Source organism: Stegodyphus dumicola, chromosome 7 (assembly GCF_044657685.1).
Source record: "Stegodyphus dumicola isolate Sdum_Otavi_A_Nest chromosome 7, ASM4465768v1".
Taxonomy (NCBI): Eukaryota; Metazoa; Arthropoda; class Arachnida; order Araneae; family Eresidae; genus Stegodyphus; species Stegodyphus dumicola.
Genome location: NC_140774.1, coordinates 101,151,562 through 101,169,533, shown reverse-complemented (window position 1 = coordinate 101,169,533; position 17,972 = coordinate 101,151,562). Strand labels below are relative to the sequence as shown.

Here is a 17,972-nt window from a genome sequence, read left to right as displayed (position 1 = left end):
GTGAAGTCATCTATCTGGGCACATCATCTCTGTCAAAGGTATCCATACAGATCCAGAGAAAGTGCGGCAGTTAAAGACCGGGAATGCCCTATGGATATTCATCAACTACAGAGCTTCCTGGGACTTTGCACCTATTACAGAAAACTTGTAAAGGGGTTCTTCAACATCAATAGCAGAGTATAAATTAACAGAGTAAACAAATATTCATGTGGAATGAGGAGTGTGAAAAATCCTTTAATCAGTGAAGGCGGCATCAACATCTATGCCTGTGCTCGCATATCCCCAGACCAACAAACAATTCATATTAGGGACAGATGCGAGCAATGAAAGTGTGGGAGTTGTCTTTTCCCAAAAGACTGATGGTTAAGAGTGAATAATAGCCTATTGGAGTAAGTGCTTGTCCAAGGTAGAAAGAAATTATTGCATCATCCACAAAGAATTGCTCACTAACATAAAATCCATAGAACATTTCCATCATTATCTCTATGGCAGAAAATTTTTGTCGTGGACCGATCATGCTTTCCTAACCTTGCTAATGAATTTCAAAAATCCTGACGGGCAAATAGCCAGATGAATTCAAAGACTCCAGGAATAAGACTTTGAAATAAAGCATCATAAAGGCTTCTCCCATGAAAATGCAGTTGCTTTATCCATAATATATCCATATTGCTTTATCCATAAAGCCTGTACAGGCACTATTCAAAAGCTAAGGCTAAGTATGGGTTGACGAATCCTAGCATCCAGCGAATAACGTCTTCAGCATCAGCTGATCTAGATCCATGGAGTGATAAAAAAGTTAGAGATGATCAATTCGTGGAGCCTGACATTAAGCCAAAGATAGAGATGAAAGAATCACTCAGTACAAAACCCAACGGATAGGCCATTTCCATCTTCAGACCTACAACTAAAAGGTACTGGGCTCACTGGGACTCACTGCACTTCCGAAATGGTGTCTTATATCGACTATAAAAGTAATAAGAGATGACGGCTGCTGCTTTCTCGAAATGGAATACCTGATGTTTTGATGGAAACACACATCAGTCCAACAGGAGGACGTTTTGGCTATATGAAGACACTAAACAAGGTTTGAGAATGCTTCTTCTGAAGTTTGATGAAAATCAATGTTGAGAAGTGGTGCCGATCTTCAGATGCTTGCCCAGCCAAGAAAGAACTGAAGGGATATAGCCAGGGAAGGCTGCAATGATACAATGTAGGAGTGCCTTTCAAGCAAATTGTCTTTAATATACTTGGACTTTTTCCACAGACCACAGATGGCAACAAATTCATCCTCAATGTCATAGATTATTTTACAAAGTGGCCCGAAGCGTACCCAATTCCAGATCAAGAGGCTGTCATGCCAGCTGAAGTTCTGTTACAGCACTGGGTGTCCAAATTTCGGACTCCCCTCCAGATTCATTCCGATCAACGCAGGAACTTCTTCAGCTGTCTTCAAGGGACTCTGTGACTTACTGGAAATCAAGAAAACACAGATGACCCTGTTACATGCACAGTCTGATGGCATGGTGAAGACATTTAATGGTACAATCCTGAACCACCTCTTGCTCATGGTTTCTAAGAACTAAGAAGACTGGGATCACAAGCTGCCCCTGTTCCTGCTTGCTTACCGTAGTGCCATTCACGAGAGCACTGGCTATTCTTCATCCCAAAAGCCCTTCAATCATGATCTCCGTCTGCCAAGTGACTTGCTTTTCAGCTGCCCTATAGATGTACATTCATCGCCTAAGGAAAACATGCAAGACCTCAAGGCCCGTTTGGAAACGGTACACAGGTTTGCCTGGAATCAAATCAACATCTGACTGACAGGATGGAATTAGAGATATGACGCAAGAGCCACCGAACATCAGTTCCATGATAATGGCAAGGTGTGGCTGTGGAATCCAAATCGTCGTACAGGTATTTCTCCCAAACTGCAGTCACATTGGGAGGATCTTAGACAGTTCTTAACAGATTGAGCGATGTTACGGTACGAATCCGTCAAGTCCCCCAATTCCAAACCAAAAAACTTTTGATTATGTCAAAAAGAATTTCCGATTCTGGAGCTGCCAAAGGATCTACAAAGCGAAAACATTTTTCGATGTCCATCAAGCAAAAAGTGGAATTGCTGCAAAAAAATGGATGAAGCATATTCTTTGTTTCTCTAACCATTCCGAAACCTGTTTATCAATTTCACGCTGCTCTGCGGGGAGGTAACGTCGCGGCGTGCAATGAACTGGAAGTTGATCTATCAGCGCTATCTTCATCTTCAGGGCAGATGTTTTTATTTTATTTGGCTTATAATTCCTTACTAAATGTAGTATTTCATCTCAATGTACTCCATCTTTGATATGATTTAAATCAAATTCCTCATCATTATAAATATCATGAATACACATCAAATAGTTTTCTGGTTGCAATTTTTCTAATTTTGACTATGCGTAATGTATGCTTTACGCATGCACACGTTGAAAGAAATGTTTAATAAAGTAAACAAATAAATATTAAGCTTTTTTTTTTTTTTTTTTTAATTTTGATACCCTTTAGATCATAATTGCTCTTTATTTCATAAATTACGGTTTCATATTTTTAATTGTATAATTTCTGCATGCCATCTTACCAAATTTAAATTGATGATCTATAATCTGGAAAAACCGATAATCCGAAATCGCCGAAGTCCCGACGAGTCCGGATTAAAGACTTTTGACTGTATATATCTTGCCAGTACAAAGTAGAATTGAGTAGTGGCTTGAGTTCAGAGTCAGAAGCTGTACATTAGTGCTTTGCCGTGAAGCTGTCTTCACAGTAATATCCTGAAGGTTGTGTTGCTGATTCTTTCAGTGTGTTTGTTGAAGTTCTTTAACGACTGTAAATGTGTTTTTGGAACTGCCTTGTGTAATATTAGCAAAGAAATAGTTTTGATTCTACATCAAGTGTCATCATCAATTACTCCAAATGCATGAACCCGTAGAATGCAACAATATTAAAACTAAATGTTGAAAACATCTAGCCGATACTGAAAAGTTAATCCATTTTCAATGAAACTATTTATATGCATGCATGTACCGTCACTTTGTCAAATAAAGTCTTAAATCCCTAAATGTAATGTCACCAGTCTTAAACTATTAACAAATTGTGAATTGCAAGATATACAAAGAGGTACCCCAAAGTAAACAGAATGATATCATTGCAAAGAAGCATTTTGTAACTATGAATTGTGCCTCTAGACCTTCTTAGCTTAGGATTTCCTATGCCTATTTACACTGTTCATCAAAATTAAAGGGTAATGGCAGAAATAAACGTAACTGATACTTAAAGAAAAATTATTAATAGAAATTTGTACAAAAGCATTAGTTAACATAATTTGTTAACAAAATATTAAAATTAAAACCAAATTTATGGAATCTGGAGAATGTCGGAAAAATTAAGTCACCTCTCATAGAAAAATTTTTTTTCTTTAATATGGTGCATGGTCACCTAATACAGATATGCTTACCTCACATCTTGATTTCATAAATTTTACCAAAGTGTTGATCAAGTCTCATGGAACTACATGCCACTCATCTAAAATGAACATTTCAGCTCCTGGAGGGTCCAGGGGGGAGAATCCGGCACACTGAAATTCAGCACTCTATGGCATTCCACGTGTGATCTAATGGGTCCAAGATGGATGAGTAAGGTGTTCAGTCCATTTGAGTGGTATCTTCTATTTGCAAGTATTCTGACAACACATATGTTGGATAAGGCTGAGCATTGCCATCCATTAGCAAAAAATCTGGGCCAACAGCACTCCTAAACAGTCTAACTTGGAGTTGCAATACCTTATCCACATATCTCCAAGTGGTTACAGAATATCCGTGAAAGATATGTAGCTCCGGTGTGGCCACTTGTCATCATTCCTTCCCAAAACATTAAACCCCAATCATGGAAACAGGATATTTCATGGACAAGGGAAGGTAAGTTGCGTGTTCCTCCCTCTGTCCAGATCAAAACACATCCAGAATCACTGTTCAGACCACATCTGGACTTGTCAGTAAATAATACTCGGACGCAGTTTTCTTTGCTCCACTGAACATAACGATGGCACCAGTTTAAATAAGCCTCTCTGGAAGCTGGATCTTGGCTCCATTGAACATGACAATGGCACTGGTTTAAAAATGCCCCTCTGGAAGCTGGATCTTGGCTCCATTGAACATGATGACGGCATCATTTTAAACGTCCTCCTCTGGAAAGGAGTGAATGGGACACAAACCATTGGTTTTCTCACGTAGTCCAACTCTGTTAAGACTTCATGCAGCAGTAGAATGATTAATTTGAGTTCCTGTGGCAGCCTGAAGGTCTAAAACCAAATCTCTTGTAGTCGCTTAGCAGTTTTTTCGAGCCGACAACGACAGAAAATGATCTTCTGATGCAGTTCTTGCTCTTGGTCACTCTTGAACAGGCAGTCTATCAACTGGTCCAGTGCTTAAAAAGTGGCTCAATCTCTTGATATGGCACTTTGAGGGATATTCAAATCTTGGGTGACCTCCCTCAATTCTACCAATTCTTTGCCACTTTTGACCTTCACTTAAATGATGCCTTTGAGCCATAACTACTGAATACTAATCACTCTCAAGCCCCGTTCACATGCAACACTCCTTCGCACAGCTGCCGTTAGCAAGAGGAGAAAAAGGAGACATGAAAGAGTTTCGTCTTTAGGACCCGTTCAGAAGACCACCGTCTTCCTTCCCTTACACCTAAGCCTATGTGAACAATCACGCTTCCGAAATGGCCAACTTCTAATACTGTTTACACATTTTTAATGTTTTTTCACTGTTGTTAATTTTGTAATCTGTGCTTTCTCAACTGGTACCTGAAAAATATATGCTTTTTAATTATTATTATTATTATTTTATAAGCTGTTATTTAGTTCACTCTTGGTGCTTGTCGCTATGGTTAAAAGGTGGTCACGGATTTTTAAACTGCTTCCCGATAAGATATAGAACTCAAACTTTGTACATACACTGCTTGTGTATGTGGTGTCACACTTTTGATTTTTAGAGGATTAGTTTTATTTTTTTCAAATTTAAAGTTGAAATGACTTTTTGCAAATATTACCAAATAAACTGAGAATCTCATATTATAGTTTGCAACACACTGTGGAGGAAAAAAAATTAAATGAAATTTTTAGTGTAATTTTTTTTTTAAATATTTTGAGAGAATTTTTGAAAATCGTTCATATTTTTAGACTTTTTGATGCCCATTAATTTTAAAATTTCATATCTAAAAATATATCAGTTACAAACTTCCGACATTTTCACAGCTTATAAAACAAACTTTTTGCATTTAAAAAAATGATAAAGGAAATTAATTGGATGATTTTTTTACTTTTTTAAAAGATATGCAATGAAGCAGAATGGGAAATATTGGTTTTTCTTGGGCATCAATTCGAAGCATCGGTTTCAAAGTAATAATCTCATTTTACCACACTATTTTTATGACATTATTTATACTATATAAGTTGTTATTGTTGCCAGTTTTTAGTTCAGCATGAGATTGGAGATATTTATGAGTTAACTTTCTCTTAAGATGCGTTTTGTATTCTGTTGTGTTTAACATTCTTATTAGATTGAAGCATAACTACTGATTATACATAGTGATATTCTAAACACTTGTACGAGTATTTCTGTGGAAAATTCCAGAACTCTGAAGTGTTTCTGTTGATAAAACTAATTTAATTAAGTTATCATCCGATTTGAGTGCAATGACAATCATTTATGAACTATTATCAATCTTCAATCTATTACAAACCCGTACGCACGCAACAATATTATAATTCATTAATGTATTAAAATTGTTTTGAACATGTTTTGCAAAACAAAAACAGGCAAAGAAAAATTTTGCTAGCATTTTATGAGTTTTTGCAAGTTTTCTGCCCACATAAGGTTTTAAAAAAAGGTTTATATTTACCAATTGAATTTTATGCTTATATTTACCAATTGAATAAATAGTACTACGTTTGATTTATATATATGTGTGTGTGTATTGAAATTCAGTAATAAAATTTTAAAGATTTCAAATGATTAAATGTCTATTTAGACCGTTTGTATTCTTTAAACTGCAATTGCAAACTGAGAAACCTTTTGCATTTTTTTCGATAAATCCTTTTACTTAAAGTCCTAAAACATATACAGGTATGGACTAAATTATTTATTATTTTTACTGCTTCTTTAAAATTATATACTTTATAGAAATGAGGATGGGTTTTGCAAAATACTGAAAAGAAACATTATTTGAAATGAAAATGTGACTGAGATTATATTTGTTTTAAAGATTTTAGATAAAAGTGTATTTTTATGTTTTTCTCAGAAATTAATTCATTAATTGCAAAATCATTCCTTGAAGTTATTAAAAAAACTCTAATAAATACAATAAAAAAACTGGGGGGGGAAAGACACTGAAAATTGTAGGAGAAGAAAGACATTTTAATTGTAAAACTTTTCTTCAAAAATTTTAATTAAAAAAAAATTGCTAGCAAAAACTTTTTTTTCAGCTTAATATTATTTTGTCTCTCAAAACCATTTAATAATATTCATAAAAAGTAGATGAAAATGCTTAAATTTTTTTTAAAAAAATCATTGAAAAGATACCGAGTTCCTTGTCGCGTTGAAGCCGATATGCACTTGTCTTAACTTTAGTTTTAATTTGAACGATATTTCTGGAATAACTAGCATCAGATAACCTTATCTGTATTTATCTATAATTTCCATACCTTGGACAGTTTTATCTAATTTTTGGGTGGATGCTATCACATCCCCAGACATCTATCAGCGTGATTGTTTCACTGACAGTCCAGCAAGCAGTAACTAAAATTAAGTGAACTGTGCATTTGCACAGTAAAGTACGGGAAATCTCTCCATTTGCCCTGCTCCCGAGAGGTAAGGAACATTCAACAAAGTTCTACCTCCAATTCGGCGAGGCAGTTAATGCTTGTTCCCATGTGAATGGGACACGTTGGAAGAACCGGTTTTCGCTACCGGTCGAATCTGCTCTTGTGAACGGGGCTTCAGAAACCACATTCACTTTACACAACACTATAGACCAGAATTACAATATGTGTATAATGTACACCACATTGTCAATCAACAAATTTGCATGTTTCCAGCACAAACGTATTAGCGGAAATGCAATTTTGTGTTCAACTGTTATTTAATTCACATAAATAATTACAGCACTGGGCATTGGTTGCATCATTAAAATAGTGAGCATATTTTTTTGCATTATCTTTTAATTTTGATGACCAGTGTATTAAGCCATATCAACCTGAATAGAATGGTTAATCTCCGATGGATTTTTTTCTGTTCCTGCTTGCAGCATTCTGCCATTTCTGCAACATGTTATACAGTATTTTCTCCCTCCTTTCCGCATGTCTTTATGGTGTAATTGAAAGCATACTCGACAGGCTCAAGTTCGATTCCCAGAGAGAGCATTGCACATTTTTCATGTTTCCTGTTTTGAAATACCTAATGACTCTACATTGTGATCACAAAGAACAAAGCATTCATGGAATTCCCCCCCCCCCCCCGAGTAAAATGCCTGTTTTACTTCAGCAAACCTTCAGACATGATACATTGAGTAAATCATAACTGAAAAAAAAGTAACATGTCCAAGGAAGAGTGCTATGACTTGGATAACCATTGATGAACAGAAAATATTAAGAAAAAGTAATAGGTTTTTAATGAAGACTGTCAGAAGTTTATTCACCAAATTTCTGAAGGAACTCTTGTTCTTGGGAAAAAGTAACATAGTTCTTGTGTCTCACTTTGCTACTCGCAAAATCTTCTAACTTAATGCAGTTTTTTTTTCTATTTCCATGGATAAAAATAGCTCTCAGAAAACAATTCAGCGGCTGAAAAAGGCCACTCAGTGAAGCAGATGTAGTGCAAGAGAATTTGCTGCTAGCCTTGAATAACATTATGGATCAAGAGTTCGAGAACTGTTTCCATGTTTCCAAAAGTGGGGGAAATACAGTGATGATAATGGAAAGTATTTTGAAAAGAATCTAAAACATTTATGTGCAAAGTATAATTACTTTAAAATAATTCCAGTTATCTTGGATACCTCTTGTGTTTAAATTTTGTCTAAATCAATATAATAACAACAAATGCATATATTCATAATTATTTATACAATTTTACAGCACACTGTTTTATTTTAAGGATGAATATTCTAGGCAGCAAAATCACTAGAAGCAGGGACAAATTACTTTTATATCACCATAATAAGAAAAAAATTTACCATGGTGTACTAATCATGATCTCGGATTCTAGAGTCCTTAGGTTCTGGAACATGATCATGTTTAGTTTAATTGATGATATGATAACATTCCTTTCAACATGTTTAAAATTTATTAGAAAGTCCATGTGGTCATTGTATTCCACAGGTAGTCTTGTTTTTGATTGATTTTTTAATACTTCAATTACAAATTCTTTACTGTCAAACTGACATACATCTGTTAAGACATATGCAATTACTTTTGGCATTGCTTAGATGAAAATGTCAAATGCAGCGACTCCTAAAGAGCAGACTACATGGCAGATAAAAAATTCAGCATAAGATCACTTGTTATAAGATAAATCTGAACCCTCATGAATTATGTATGCTACAAAAAAAGAAGAAAATATTCTTCACCAAATCTTGTCATCATGACGGCCCAGACAGATAAATACAGTTATAATCATCAAATCTCTCTATCAATACCCGAATGCCTGTAGATATTAAACACACTATCTAAAATTTAACTAACATCACTACAAGGGATAATGTTCAAAGGTCTTTCTCTTTTTTAAACCAAATAAAAGGACATCTGGACTTATTTTATGTTTGTCTACCTAAGTTATAACTCACAATGAAATATGAAAATGATTTGGAATTCATGTTATATACAATCCTGAAGGAACAAACTTCAGAATTTCTTTTGCTTAGTTCATCAGTGGATGAAGGCCATTGCCCCTTTTGCAGTTTACACATAACTAAGCTCCAGTTGGGATGCATGAAGATGTAGTGTAAATATGCACTATTTTCATTTAAAGACAGCCTTTGCTTATCTTCCATAGACGACAGTCTTTGCTTATCTTCCATAACCAGACAGTCTTTGATTATTTTCCGTAGATATTTAAATATCTTTGAATTGTAAACCTCATCAATTTTCCATGCTTAGTAATTTTAACAACAGCAATACTTTATTTTTTTTAACAGTCACAGGAACAAATCCTAAAAAAAGGAGAAGCAATTTGAAAACAAGAAAAAGAAGATAATAAAATCAATGGGTTGCTTATAGGCAATTTCAAAAGCTGCATTTTTTTACCTCACCAGCCTACCCATGGAAAAACAAAATTTTTTTTTAATGTTTCAATAAATGAAATATATATGAAACGAAATGAAAGAGCTGATTTCTTAGCTAAAGATGCCTTAAATTTACCCATTGATATCAACATTAGCATTCCAAAGAGCTATTGGAAGTCCTTTCATTATAAAAAGCTTTTAGCTATGTGGAATGAGGAATACATTTCATCTTGTAATGCTGAAGTCACCAAAAAGTTCCTTCCTTCTATTTACAATAGACTGAATTCCGAGTCTTTCCTCTCGTTAAATTTTAAAGTGTCTCAGTTTTTATCTGGTCACGGTAAATTTGCAAGTTATCTGTTTCGTTTTAATTTACGATCAAACAATTTATGTGAATGTTCAAAAAGAGTTCCTCAGGATGTGGAACATTTGATTTTCTCGTGCCCTACATTTGATGGCCCTAGATTATGCTTACAGAACGATTTGAAGATGTTCGGAGTGACTTGGCCAGTGAACTTATCTGTTTTCATGAAGTCCAGACTGCTGTTCTCTGCTTTTGTTCGCTTTATTTATGCATGTAATTTTTAATGTTTATTTATATATGTAACCTTTAATGTTCTAGTTAACTTACTTCTGTAAGCCCCGTGTTGTACATATGTGGTGCACGGGGAGGGAGTCTGTATGTTCTCAAAGGAAAAAAAAAAAAAAAAAATCTGAAATGTTTCAGATTTTAAATTACGTCCAAAGGGGCGTTTTTTAACATCTTGTGTGTTACCTTTCTTTATTAAATATCATGTTCCTCGCACTTAAACCATAAGATCCAGTGCAACAGCAATATCGCAAAATAGTTTTAAAACGAGCATATCTTTAGAATTTCCAATACAGAGACTCACGCGCTGGAGATAAAAATGTTTTTTCTGCACAACGTTGCCATTGCTCGCTTTGAAATCCTTGAGTTTGTTAATCAAAAATTCGTCAAAGTTTTAAAAAATAGGAAATCGATCATAAAACAAATTTCAAATTTCAAATTTGGTCTTCCACATGCTCATATTCGTTGGAGGATTACGTTATTCAAAATTCGATGACTCTATGTACCGTTGTTTTATCACAATACGAGAAATATACATACATTTATGCAGATTTTTCATTATTTAATTTCTTCAAATATAATGCAGGACTCTAACATTTTGTGGCAACAGTTTGAAAAGTGAACCGACATTTATGAGTCTGACGCAAAATGCCAAAACGAAACTAATAGTCCTTCGGGATTCAAATCCCTTTGGACTAAAAAAAACATTACTTCTAACAAAAAGTGATGCTTCTTTTTAACATAATTTTCTAATCAGTTGCTGCATTACTTAAAAAAATATCCATCTAATTACCAAATCAATTATATAATAATAATAAAACATACCTTTATTCCAATCCCAAATTTTTCAAGAGATGAACGAAATTCATCACAAAAGCAAAATAATGAAGATAATTTTCTGTTACTACAGTTTAAAGCTTCCACCATGTTTTCTTCTGTTAAGATTAAAAATTGGAGCATATAATATACAAAGCAAATAAAATTCAGATATACAGAAGGAATCATACATATATACAAAGTATATGGAAATGAAATTAACAAAGTTTTGTACAACATACTCCAAAAGTCAGAAACTTGTTGATAAAAGTTATCACAGACTTCAACAATAGGTGAGATATTCAAAGACTGCACCTGTTAAAAAAAAGAAAATTTTAACCAAGTAACATGATCTGAAAAACATTGTTCAGTGGACTTATCAAAGATATACATAAATCAAACTATTTACTATATATACTTTTTTGCTACAAACTCAATTTAACATTAAAAATGAAATTCTTTCACCTTCAATTTGTGGCCAAGATATCATATTTTGCAGTGATGATGATGATAGTGACAGCCACAAATTTGAAGGTTTTTAGTTAGCATAAGCAAAAATAAAAATTTTCCAATCGATGAAATTTGTGGAGAAGTGATAATAAAAACAGACGCTATGACAGAAGTTTTCTAGTGTGATGACAATTTCCCAATCATCAGTCAACTAATAAATGACAAAATCAACAGTATGATTTTAAATCCAGAAAACATCGCTACCAATACTGAAGAAAATGACAAGGAAATTGTTCAGAATGAAAAGATTTCGAATGACAGTTCAGAATTCTCAACGTAACAATTACAGAACTTGAAAAATGGATCTTTGTAACTGAACAAGAAACTATCAATTTATAAAATTAATATAAAAGTATTAGCACAAAAAAATAAAACAGCTTAAAAAACTTAACATTGAAGAAATGTTTAATAAAACTATAAAAGTATTTTCTCCTTCCTTTCTGCATGTTTTCGTGGTGTGATGGTAGCACACACTTGGCGCTTATTCAAGTGGTCTAGGTTTGAGTCCCGGTGGGATCATTCCTCATTTTTCATGTTTCTTGCTTCAAAAATAACCTAATGACTCCACAAAACTAGGGGAAAAAAATACTGAGCGTCCCTTCCCTACCAAATTTGGATTCCTTTAAGTTTATAAATGCTTCATCATTTCATATACAACTATTTAATTTCATAATTTCTACATATTATCTTATTTAAACTGATGATTTAAAGCCTGGAAATATCTGAAATTCAGAATTGCTACAGTAAATATATATATATATATGGGCTAGAATTTCCTTTTGACATCCAAAAGTGGCAATATGGCCATAAGCAAGTGGGCCGACTTCTTCTTCTTCAAGCTGCATGAATGAACTCTTTCTTCTTTGCGTGAAAGGATTCCACCAATTGAGACGGAGACGAGCAATGGCGTGAAATTTACGACGTAGTTTTGAGGAACCAGACACTCTAAACCTTTTTTTATGTGATGTGGCCCCACTTGTGTGATGCTATGGACTCATTTTTTCATTTTTCTATGTTCTATCTTTAAAACACTAAATCTTATTGCCAGTGTCATCATTGGGACAGAGTAAAATGACAGCTCACATGGAGGCTCGACCCCTTTGAACTCTGTGAAATTCTTTACTAAATTCCCCTAGAGGCCTGCCATTTTGAATACAAAATCTTTTCTCTTTTTTTTTTTTTTTTTGTATGTTTCTCATGGAATGCCATGATGAATTCCCATTCCGTGCTGTGTCAAACATGCAAGTACGGATAATTTTATTTAATGTGCCTCTTGGATGAAATAATAAATGCTGAAGCAATAAATAAATGAAGTAACCAAATAAATTTGATGACGTTAAATGTCTTTAACCAAACACTGCTCTTTGATAACGTTATTATGAATATTTGATGAAGCCTCTGTGATGAAATTTAGTTTAATAAACGAAAGGAATTTAATTTTGATGAAAATGAATTGAAGAGTATTGTTTTGAAGATGATTATTTTGAAGAATTCTTATATTATTTTTATTTTGAATTATTGAATATTATTTTGAAGAATTAGTTTGAAGTATTATCTTGAAGAATTGTCGATCCTCTCATAAATTCTTTCATTCTTTAACACATTCGTTTTCAAATTTGATGCATATATTTGCTTATTTCTTTCGATGCCTACATTTTGAAAGCATTATAAAATGCTATTTGGAATTATTTGAAGTTAAAACGTATTTGAAGTTATTGATTTTGAAGTAATATCTTGAAGTGAAATTTAACACATATTCTCCATTCATATAAAGCTAATTTAAATTTAAATTTTAATTGCAAATATAAAAGATTAAACTTTTCTGTGAACTAATTTACAATATCATTTAAATTCTAAGAGGATATGTAAATACGGAAATTTATGTGATTGAGACGAGCTATTATAAAAGTAAAGAGGGAGCTAACCTACAATACAGTGAATTTTTAAAGTAAAAATTCTTAACTCAATTTTTGGACAGGAAAATTAAAAAAAACTGGGAATCTAAATGGTATTGCTAATTTAAATCACTAAAATTTTAAAATTTAAAATGAACTATTATTATTAAAAAAGATACTGCAAGTTAAATTTTTTTAATAAAGTTTTTTAAAAATAGAATTAAGTGTATAAAATTATTAAACCAGTAAACTAAAGAAATTAAATTAAATAAAGAAAACCAAACTATTAGAATTTGAAAATGTAGTTACGTTTTGAAAAAAGTGAAATCAAATAAGGTAATTAGTGTTAAAAGCTGCTAAGTACAAACAAAATTGTTTCACAAAAATATAGTAAAGTTAAAATAAAATTTGAATAATTCTCTTGTGCCATTGCTGCAAGGAATGAACTTTGAATTTAACAAATATTCTCTATTTGTATAAAGCTAATTTAAAGTTAAAATTTAATTATGAAATTTTAATTGCAAATATAAAAGATTAATTATTGCTGTGAATTAATTTGCAATATCATTTAAATTCTTTCATTTTCTATTCTTACAATATAGTTTACAATTTGTTTGAATTTGTATGCTCAAAATTCTAACTGTAATTTTTTAGTGTTTTAATATCATTGTTATTAACATTCCTTTAAGAATATTTGTGTAATATACTAAAAAGAATTAAGAATATTGTGAAGAATAAGAAACATTAGGAACATATTTCAGAATATTGTGTAACATAATAATATTTGTCTAATACATTTAAGAATATTAGTGTGCTAATTTCTTGAAACTGATAAATATTTTGCGAAACTGATATTTGGTAAAATCGAAACTGATAAATAATGGCTACCCTTAATGATTATCCCAACATTGCACGGCATTAAAAATCGCCAGTACACAGCATATTAAGCTCTTACATCATTTCATTTTTGGCACAGAAGATGATAGACAAAATTGTACTCGATTATGTAAATTTTCAAGCTTTCCCAAACCATTTAAAACTTTGACGATATGAAGCAAAAAATAATAAAATAATTTTCACTCATGGATTTAATTGCTATATGTAAATTACTATATTTAGAATTTTCTACTGATATTGAAAAGTGTGCTAATACAATCTTTACAAATCTTGCTGACATTTCATAATTAAAATGAGATCTGCTTGACCTTAGTGAAATTGATGACGAATTTTGGTGCAAAGTTCACCCTCAATGAATAGTGTAGCCAAAGTGAATATTAATCACACACCAGATGAATCTTTATGTAAACCAAAAATCTGTCTCGAAAGTTTTTATGGAACCAAAAATCTGTCTCGAAAGCACACCTCGAAATTCATTACTTCCAGCTAATCCACATGCTCAAAGTGTTTCTTTTCAATATTTTGGTTTGAAAGATATTTTTGGTTTGATTAAACCATTTTCCTGTTGCGATAATTACAGCATTGAAACTTTTATTTCTGATATAGAAGATATTTTTAATCTCTATCAGATAGTGAATCTTCACCAAGTAATTTTTGTTTTAAAAATGCCTTACAAGTCCAGCTTTAATAAGATGAATTCATGGATTTACTAATTGGGAACAATTAAAACACCATTTGTTAGATGAATTTTCAGAAAAAATTAATAGCCTTCAATTACATCAAATAATAGAATCTTGTCATATGAAACCATTTGAAACCTTACAAAAATATTTTTTAGCCATGACAGATCTCATGCATAAAGGTTGTATGGATGATTCTTCTCTGATTGAGTATGTTATAAATGGTATTCCTGATTCATCAAACAAAATAATTTTATACAGCTGTAAATCCATTCCTGAATTTAAAGAAAAACTGAAGATTTACGAAAAACTTTTTAACAGTTCAAAACATTTGAAGCAAACTACTCAAAAGAAATTTTCTAATTCTCTTCCCAATGTTAAAGAAGGGAATAACAACAGAATTTTTATAATCTCCTAAAACAAGGGTGTGTCTTTTGGTGTGTAGAGATGAGAATTTTTTAACTGCTTGATTAATAATGTTGGGTGAAAAGCCCCTGTCAATAGCTATTGCTTTTAAATAATTTAGTTCTTCATCAAGGGATAGTTTGGAGGAGCAAACTTGAAGAGCACGGAAAACATAGGAATAAAATGAAGCTAACTTTTGTTTAGTCGGATGACATGATTTGAAGTGCGATTAGTTTGGCCAATGTAAATTAAAGCTTCTTTCCATCAATTAGCTATAAAGTTGCACGTATTTTGTAGAAATTTAACTTTCGAGTCGTTTATTCTCCCATCAATAAAATTCCGAGTTCCATACTCAAGTACCCCATTCCGGATATGAATTCATGGGGTATTTACAGGATTCCTTGCCAGTGTGGTTTAATTTACATTGGCCAAACTAAGAGAGCCTTAAAATTTCGTGTTATGAACATGAGGCATATGTTAGAAAAAAGGGAACACAGAAGTCTTCTGTTGTTTAACATTGTTGGTCCGAAAATCACACTTTTCTGCTGCCAAAATATTCAAAAAACATCTTCCAGGGTTTGTACACATTTCTGCACACAAAAATTAAGGACTTTTAAGGACCATTAATGAAAAAAATTAAGGACCTATAAGAAAATGGGAACTGAATAAATTCAATTAAAAATATTAGTTATGCTGAAGTTCACTTTTGTAATACCATCCTAAAAATAAATTGGATCCATAAGTAGGATGCGTTACTATTAAACATAATTATTAATAAGTTTGACAATAAAATCAGCTTTATGAAATTTATCAAGTAGCATTAAATATTTTACACTCATAATAACTGGACATATTTGAAAGAAGATAAGTGACATTTTATTTAGGTTTTACTAACAGTTAGTTTTATGTTGATTTTTTTTTAATGTCTCATTTTGTCACATACTTGCTCAGGCTATGGGTTTAGTAAATAGTAAGTAGATTTTAAGTCAAGCGCCATAGATTAAAATGGGAAGTAAAATCACAATCAGCATGATTCAAAACAAAAGATTGGCTGTTGTCGCCACCCCTGCTTCCCTAGAGAGAGACCTGCTGATCAGAACAACCTGAAAGACCTGATATAAGCACTGTTCGCAAGTTTTGAAAGTTAGCTGGGCTCTGTCTGATGCAGATACTGTCATAGCTTTTTGTAGAGTTTGAGGGCTTAGTTAACATACTTTAAGGTCCTAATTATCCACTAAAGCACCAGAGGTGATAGATAAGTTGTTTTGCATTATTTTAAGTCTCACTAGATGCAAAGAAAAGGTTTTATATGAATTTTTACATTTTTGTGTTTTATCTTAGTGACCACGATAAAGGTTAATAAAAGTCAATAACTCGCTTTAAAATGCAGAGGCAATTTTTAATGGTAACCAGTTAGTTATAAGTAATTAAATTAGATAACCTTAGTCATTATGCATTTATATGGGCACTATTAAATTTTATTTATTTTTTAACAATAATTTTTAAAAAAGCCCTATTAAAATCACAATCTAATAAAATTCCACAGTTTAAAATACATGTAATTTATGACATAGATTCTTAAACGATATTAGAATAATTACACATTAAAAGTTACAAAATATTTATGTTCTGTAAGCAACAACACTCAACAAAATATTTATGTGTCTTTTTAATTTAAAGCCCTCCCAGACATTTTGGCTAATTTATATCAATTTCCTTCTCTTTAAGCAACTTTTCTAACAGTTCGAACTTTGTCTCAATACGCAAGACAATGTTCTTACTAGTTTCTGCGTGTTTTATCTCCTAACCTGTCAACCTCTCCAAAATGTACCTATGAGGGTTTACTTGATCTGGTAAAAGTTAAATAGTCCAAAACCCTCCAGACAGATGTGAAGCAAATTATTGCTATGTCTGAAAGTAACTACATTCAGTCAGAAAAAGGTTTAAATAAGCTTCTTATTTAAAAAGAACTTAGAACACAAAGGCATATTCTTATGCTAACAAAATCAATTACAGCTTGTGGTGATGAAATTAAACAAAAATAATTAAATTCAAACTAAAAATATGACCTAGTGATTAAAGACTATACAATTTAATTTCATTTTAAGTGGGCCCAGTAGCTCTATCATCACAACAAATTCAAATGTCAGCAGCGGTAATGTAAAGACGAATAATTACAAATTATCAGAACTAGCAGGAACTAATGCAGGGAGAAAGTGGAGGTTAGAAACATACTCTTGTCTCATACTCCAAAAACCTCAGTTTAAAAATTGTCTAAGTGACTTGCAATCTGGTGAGAAAATAGAAATGGGAAATTATAGCAAAGGGTGAAATTGTAAACAACTGGGTAATTTACATAATAATATCTGTACATATCTTTGAAAAACAATTTCCCTTTCTCTTAATGTATTCAGTTTCTTTCTTCCACATTTCCTTTTCATATTAGAATTTTTGGATTTACTTAAAGATTTCTGTTATTCTAAAAACATTAAATGTATTTAGAATGTGTAGAGAAAGCTGCTAATTTTATTTCTATAGTAATATGAACATTCAGAAGAAATATAAAATATGTATGGTGAGGTTCAGTTACAGAGCTGGTGTGGCAGAATTTTTAGAATTTAGTGACACACCAAAAACAAAATCTAGAAATGTCAAAAACTTTTAGAATTTAGAACAGGCATTGGAAGCAGAATTTAGAAAAGCATCAAGCAGCAGAATTTAGAATCCACAGAGATTGCATCAGGTGGGAAAATGCCTAGCGCCATCCCTGTGTATTATGCATTAAGACATATTAGATGAAGTGTTTAAATTGTCAGTTTTCAATTTCTTTATTAATAAAAAAATTATTTTCTATAATGCCTG

General features: G+C 32.3%; 1 protein-coding gene across 5 annotated transcripts in view; it reads right to left on the bottom strand.

Annotated features, from left to right (window-relative positions):
• Window positions 1-17,972, bottom strand: part of CysRS-m (cysteine--tRNA ligase-like protein, mitochondrial) — a 185,809-nt gene that overhangs the window by 31,055 nt on the left and 136,782 nt on the right. For 4 of the 5 annotated variants that reach the window (XR_015042169.1, XM_035370666.2, XM_035370667.2 and 1 more), the window contains exons 13-14: window positions 10,966-11,038; window positions 10,733-10,842 (exon numbers count right to left, since the gene is read on the bottom strand). Coding sequence is in view for 4 of the 5 variants with exons in the window: in XM_035370666.2 (XP_035226557.2) it covers window positions 10,733-10,842; window positions 10,966-11,038 (183 nt within the window). In the remaining variant the exon portion in view is untranslated. Of the gene's footprint in view, window positions 1-10,732; window positions 10,843-10,965; window positions 11,039-17,972 lie in introns of those variants that run through there. The other variant, XM_085820653.1, reaches the window with a different exon arrangement.